The sequence below is a fragment of the Mandrillus leucophaeus genome, unplaced genomic scaffold (assembly GCF_000951045.1).
Source record: "Mandrillus leucophaeus isolate KB7577 unplaced genomic scaffold, Mleu.le_1.0 Scaffold355, whole genome shotgun sequence".
NCBI classification, from domain to species: domain Eukaryota; kingdom Metazoa; phylum Chordata; class Mammalia; order Primates; family Cercopithecidae; genus Mandrillus; species Mandrillus leucophaeus.
In genome coordinates this window covers 1437284-1444303 of record NW_012103754.1, presented here as the reverse complement: position 1 = coordinate 1444303, position 7020 = coordinate 1437284, and the positions used below count along the sequence as shown (strand labels likewise).

Here is a 7020-nt window from a genome sequence, read left to right as displayed (position 1 = left end):
GCTGTGTGGCTGTGTGACTGTGGGCTGTGTGGCTGTGGGCTGTGTGGCTGTGTGACTATGGGCTGTGTGGCTGTGGGCTGTGTGACTGTGTGACTGTGGGCTGTGTGACTGTGGGCTATGTGGCTGTGGGCTGTGTGACTGTGAGTTGTGTGGCTGTGTGACTGTGGGCTGTGTGACTGTGGGCTGTGTGGCTGTGTGACTGTGGGCTGTGTGGCTGTGGGCTGTGTGGCTGTGGGCTGTGGGCTCTGTGGCTGTGGGCTGTGTGACTGTGAGCTGTGTGGCTGTGGGCTGTGTGACTGTGGGCTGTGTGGCTGTGGGTTGTGTGACTGTGGGCTGTGTGACTGTGGGCTGTGTGGCTTTGTGGCTGTGGGCTGTGGGAGTGTTATGATTCTGCACCTCCACTCCCTCGTTAGTGAAATTTTGGAAAACAGCATCTACCTCCATAGGTCATTGGGTGAACTAAATAAAAGAAAGATTATCAACTGTGATAACCGTAATTACCATCACAGTAATACTGACTGTCAGAAGGTTATGTAGAGCAGAAATCATTTCGTCACTTTTCTCAGATATTGGAATTTAAGCACCTGCTCTCCCATAACTTCACCTACATAAATGCTGATATTTGAAAAAGACGAATTGAAGTCTGCTAGTAAAGTTTTTTCCACTGCTGCCATGCTTGTATTGACTCTGGCTAGGTTTTCAGATAGGAAATGTGTCATTAAAGAAGCCTGTTTCCCAGGACAGAGTGTGGCTGATGACTTCCAGCTGTCACTCAGGTGAGCCGTCCTGGTGTTGGTGGCTGTGGCGCTGACTCTCTGCCTTTTCTCCACAGATGAAGATGGCGAACAAATGCTGTTCTCCTTCCGACCAGGTAGGGTTTGTATTTTCTGCTTCATGATGAAACACATCTCAAAAAGCAGTCTCTTTGGTTGTTTGAAATTTAATTTGGAAATGTTGATAGGAAAACGTTAGCACATTTCAGACTGCATTTTGTGGTCTCTGCCCTCCCTGTTAATTCTGTAAAACTGCTCTGTCTATGGGAATAGCATAGGTCATTCTGATCTCCTGTGTATGGATGATTTCTCCATTGGCAGTTACGTTTTTTTGTAAGGAATCGTGATTTAAATGATGATTTAGATATGTTTGTTTAAACTGAGAAGGGCTTTGTAATGACACACCCGTGCAATTTGAAATTTTAAGCATTATATTATTTTCTTAAATAAAATCCTTACTAGGAAAGCTTCACCCCCCGGGAGGGCTTTGACCCAATGGGTGTTATTGCCGGTGGATAGGATCCTGCCATCCCCAGATCCAGGCAGTTTGTTCACCTGGAGCCCAATGCCCTTAACGGTATCCTGGAAACGTTGTCCTGGATTCACGAGGGCTACCTTTGTAGCCACCCTCAGGCCTGATTTTCTGCTCACTTCCCAGGTCTGTGAGTACTTAGGAAAACTCTATTGTAATCAAGCTGTTTGAATATCAGGCAAATCAGCTTTTAAGCCACTGTGTTATTCTTGTTTCCTTTATAATAAACTTACGGTTTAACTTGTAATGTAAGGGAGTATGTTACTTACAGTTCATTCATTTTTGGTTATATCTCTTATGGGCTTAAAGAAACATGCATCATAGCCTCAAGAAAACTGAGAAAAACGTGTTCAATTTGTTTTAAATAGTGCACAAAATAGTGCTTAGCAAGAATATTTGAATTCACGATGGAGGACTTTCGAAGAGGTCTCCTGCCTATCAAATATTTACTAAAAGAATGGGAAAATAGGGCTGTGTTTTAAATTAAACCTCTCTAGTCAACATTTCTACATTAGAAAAGAAACAGAATAAATAGTTCTTCTAAATCTTTTATCTCTTAATATTATTCTAAATTTACCATCAACTATTTTTGTTTACATAGCTATTTAATGATTATTTCTATAAATTCTTCAAATTAATATAGGATTCGTTTCATATTCTTATACATAATTTCCCTACTATGTGTTTTTGTAACAGAAGTTCTGAAGCTTTTCCACAAAGTGCGTATGTCTCTATGGTTCACAGAGGAAACACTTTATCTCCAGCTTTTTATCAAGGCTGGTGGGACGGTGGGCCAAAGTTTTGCCATAGTCTCTATGAATAATTCACCATTTGATATTGTGTCTTATTCACCATTTGATATTGTGTCTTATTCACACACTCAAATTAGCAGAATGTCTCCTGAGATCCTCTTTATGGCAAACCTGAGACTCTGCCGAGATCTTGGGAGGAGCCGCAGCTTCTGGTGTTTCTCAGTGTTGGCTGCTGCTTCTCTGTTTCTCAGTTTGTTTGCCACGAGGACAGCCATCCTCTCCCGGCCCCCAGAGGGATTGTCACCTTGCAGACAGATCCTTGATGCTAAACGGCGATGCCCGCAGGTGGAGAGCATGCGTGGGAACGGGCAGCGTTTACGGACTTGGCCTTTATGTGCTTCAGAGAACATGCTGACTTGTGTAGCTGTTCTGGAATTACTTCTCATGTTGGAAAGAGCACTGCTCCGGAGAGGAAGGCATTTTCTTTTTACTTTGGAATTTAATCCTCCTTATCATCGACTCATAAGAGATGATGAAATAATAGTTCAGAGAAACATAAAAACCTGTACGGAGCACATCTCCTGGTACGGAGCACATTGAAGGACCGTCCGTCTTCCGGAGACCTCAGAGGCAGTGGGTGGCCTTGTTTTTGCTTCATCTCAGTGAAATTCTACCACATGTTAAACGTTGTGTGTTTCACATCCATCTGGGTGGCCTTGTTTGACAAAGCAAAAAGCCAAAGGCAAACCGTGGACCTAATAACCCTGACCAGACGCTTATGTGGTGGTGTAATTTTAACAAATTCACTCCAGAGGCTTAATTTCTTTATCTGTAATACAAGAAAGTTGTACTGGGTAATTTAAGGTCCTTTTTACAACCTTAAATGTTCTATACAACTTTGGATTTACTTAGTGGCTTGGAGTAGCTTATTTGGAAATTAATCTTAGAACTGAGCTTCACCATGTAGGATGATGAAGAACTAGCCCTGCTAGATCCGGATGCGCTTTTGGTGGAGGATGGTTTCACGTTTTCTCCAAAAGTGGTGTGTGTTGTACAAATGTTAGGAGTTTGCATTTAAGACGTTAGGCCCTTTAAAACAGAAAGAAAATTTCTTCTCACTCTGAACAATTCATTCTTGATTTTGGTATTTAATAAATAATTGTGAGGTAATTGTTAATGTGAAAAATGTGAATTTTATGTGAAAAAAATTTTTGTGAAAAGATAAATAAAGGTATTTAACAACCAGTGAAATTGGCAAACAAAAACACATGAAAAACAGAATTAGGAGAATCTACAAAAAGCATAATGTATGCATTTTTAGACTCTCGTATTTGGTATAAAAAATAACCAAATAATTTATCACACAAACCAGAGCACTTTTGTCTGGGACAAAGACTAACCTGAAAACAATACCAAGATAACTGCAGACACACACACGCCAACCCCACCAAACACTGCAGACACACACATGCCCACCCCTCCAAACAACACCACCAAACAACACCAACATAACTACAGACACACACATGCCCACCCCACCAAACAGCAAGCAGCCCTATTTCTTTCCAAATTAAACTTATTTTTGAATAACCTGAATTTTAATTTACGTAGATATCGATGCTTTAATCGCCAAATCACCCCGACCCCCTGCAGAAAACCCTGAATAACACAAGTAATTCTGGCTTTTTCCAGCTAAAGGAAAAGACCAGCTGCATGTTATCATCTGGTGGACATTTAATTATCTTGACTGATCAGGTGAAAAGAAAAGGACTTTCTTATAGAAATGGTATCAAAAAAGATAAAAGATATATTTCATTATTATAATGGTTATGACATCTTAATTTTATTAAGGTGGTACAATCAGGGAGATGTGTCTAAAAGTATAATACACACTTCTTGGAACGTGTAATTAGAAAATTCATAATGTAGAAGATAAAATTAGCTTTGCTTAAAATTATTTATGAACTGCATATGCCGAAGGAAGATTCAGAAAGCATCCGATGTTTCCAACCCTGGCAAAGCTATAACGTATTTCTTCGCTAAATCTAGCATAATTCAATTACATGTGTGATTTAATTAAGCTCACATCCAACTAACAGATATTTCAGATTACTGGCAGTCTATTATTGCCATCTTGGGCTTACAGTAGCTCTTTATTCACTCCTTAATACATAACTCTCCTTGAACTTTGTGCCAAACACTGTGTCAAGCAGATACAGAAAAGAAGAAGAGCCCAACGCTGTCCCAGCCCAGGGGGAAGAAAGAGCAGCCCTGGGGCAGGGAGGTGGGTGTGCAGCTCATGGGGCCTCCCAGGTCTGGGTGCTCGGATTCCAGCTGGTACCTGCAGCTCCTCAGAAAGAGAGTAACTCTACTGAATCTGAATTAGACGGTAATTCCACCGCGTGATCAAGCTCTCCTCCTAAAAGAAGGCTTGCTGCTGCATGCTAGAAAAAGAATCCCAAGTTCTCTATTTTCGCCAAGATTCAAGAATGCATACTTCCAACTTACTCTCCCTTGATCTACCTGTAATGTAAATCAGTCTCTCACCCATCTGTCCCCTGTATTTAGATATTCCTGAGTGTTACAGCCCTGTCATAGATTAAGTTCCTGCACATCAGTTTCCTGTTCACAGTTCATCCCTTGTGAAATCTAAATTGCAGTGTATGATTAAGTGCTTCATGAACAGAAAGAGTAAGATCAGGGAAACTCAACAGTGTGTGAACACATGACTTAAAAAATGAGGGAGCTGAGGCGGGCAGATCACAAGGCCAGGAGTTCGAGACCAGACTGGCCAACATGGTGAAACCCCATTTCTACTAAAAATACAAAAATTAGCCGGGCGTGGTGGCAGGCACCTGTAATCTCAGCTACTTGGGAGGCTGAGGCAGGAGACTCGTTTGAACCTGGGAGGCAGAGGTTGCAGTGAGTCGAGACCATGCCACTGCACTCCAGCCTGGGTGACAGGGCAGGACTCCAGCCTGGGGCCAGGGTGGTGATGGGGAGGGCTGGGGAAATGAAGGAAGTAAAACCAGCAGAGTTTGTCTGCCCTGCAGGCAAAAGCAAAATATCACTTTAAATTTCTCTACGCCATATGAATCTAATCAGGCTTTGACCCTTAGAATTTTTCATCAGAGGAAATATTTGTTTTATGAATGTTAAAGAATCTCAGACCACGTTGCCAGGGACCTGCAGAAGGGAATGTGTTCGCCATTCCCTCGTTTTTTATTTTGCTGATTTTTCTGGATGTGATTATTCTCTACCCCTCCTTCTTACTAACTCTGTGATTTGACGAGGATCTTGGTGTGACTCCTCGTAATAAATATGGGGTCAAACCAGACTTTTTGTGCTTGTTGCTGATTCTTAAAAGTTTGCAATAATTTAGGACTCAAGCAACTTCCTACATTTTCTAGAAATTCTGGTTCTACACTTTGATGCTAATCAATAAGAGAAACGTCTTCCACTCAGCCATCCTGACAAATACGGTGAACTTGTTTTTGCCTGCTGCAATTATCTGGTGGCCAGAGGCTCCTGAAGATTTGGATTTGAAGATATGGTCATCATTGCTGGTGAAACCTGGCCTAATACAGCCTCCTCAAGGCTTCAGCAATGCACTCAAGTGCACATAAGATGACCCGGGCAGCTGCTCAGGGCTGTGTGCCTGGTCCTCCTGGAATGTGAACTCTTTTCTTGCTGAACAAACTGCCCGCGTAATATTCTTTTCATGACCGTGTGGAAGCCTCTGTGTTTGCAGTTAGTTGTTTTTGGTAACTGTGCTTCAATGAATCCTATAATTGTTTTTATAGTAACTGTGCTTCAATGAATCCTATCTTAAACTGTACAAATCCCTGCACTCGTGCAGTAGCGAGTTGGAGTTAATCACGCATTGAATTCACGTTAATTATGGAAACATGGAGCATCTGCTAAATTTGCTAGAAAAAAATGCATTTTTAAATGGAGCTTTTTGTGATTTACAGAGTATAAATGCTAGTGTTATAACCAACAAAAATATGTGACCCAACCAGACAAAAAAGGAAAAAAAATCTATTAGGTATTTTTAAATAATCTGTGTATTTGGCTTCAAATTCAGACACTGGAGGAGTAAATTACACATTAGTGGCTTTTCCAGGTATGAATGTCCTCGGCCTTTGCCCCCGGCTAGTGCCTTACGAGGGGCTTCCTGTGGTACCCTGTGAAATTCCCACAGTTCTCACGTGAGATCTATAATTCTACCCCATTTCATGATGGAAAAAGAGAGCCTTGGCAATGTTAAATGTGCTTTGCTGGGGAGGGTCTCTGGGGAGATAAAGTCGTCCTCTGTTATCATCATATTAACAGCACATCGATGTGGTTCCTGAGCCTCCATGGGACGTAAGGATAACCCATTAGGAATTTGGAAGTTCATGATCCAGTGAAATATTTGGGTTACTTTTAAAAGCCTTGTAAATCCAGAACAGTCAAGAAAGACAACATTAAAACGTTTAACGCATTCGGTGATTCGTATTCAACACTGAAAACCACGATGATGTTAGCTGTTCGGCTACGCCCCCCGCCCTGCAGAACAGTGCTGGTAATTTTCTTTCCCATTGCTAGAAATACCGTTCGTAGAACTCTGGTTCTGTCGTCCAGCCTCTCGACGTCCCGGGAAGTCTCATCCAGCTTAAGAGTGAAGACCGTCAGCGGTTTATCAAGCAAATAACAGAAGCAGGACTTGCCCTCGGTGGAGCCCGTGCTGGCTGTGACTGGACTTACCCAGGCGGCCCAGCAGAGGGCACTTCGTGGTGTGTGGGGCTTGCACACTGGAGGGGTGTCAGGTCCCAGCTGGTTCTCAGCTTGTCATAGCTCATCGGTCAGTGTCGTTTGGTAAAGTGGTCGGGATCTCTGTGATAACTTATTTTTATTTTTCTAAGTGTTTACTGCTAAGCATATGTTCATTGGTTTTCCTTGAAATAGCAGAGTGAGAAAA

The 7020-nt window shown here is 42.1% G+C and overlaps 1 protein-coding gene across 1 annotated transcript in view; it reads left to right on the top strand.

The window, feature by feature from the left end:
* Positions 1-7020, top strand: part of SNTG2 (syntrophin, gamma 2) — a 269966-nt gene that overhangs the window by 150118 nt on the left and 112828 nt on the right. Inside the window, exon 11 of the mRNA XM_011989536.1 lies at positions 833-871. Coding sequence (XP_011844926.1) covers positions 833-871 — 39 coding nt within the window. The remainder of the gene's footprint in view (positions 1-832; positions 872-7020) is intronic.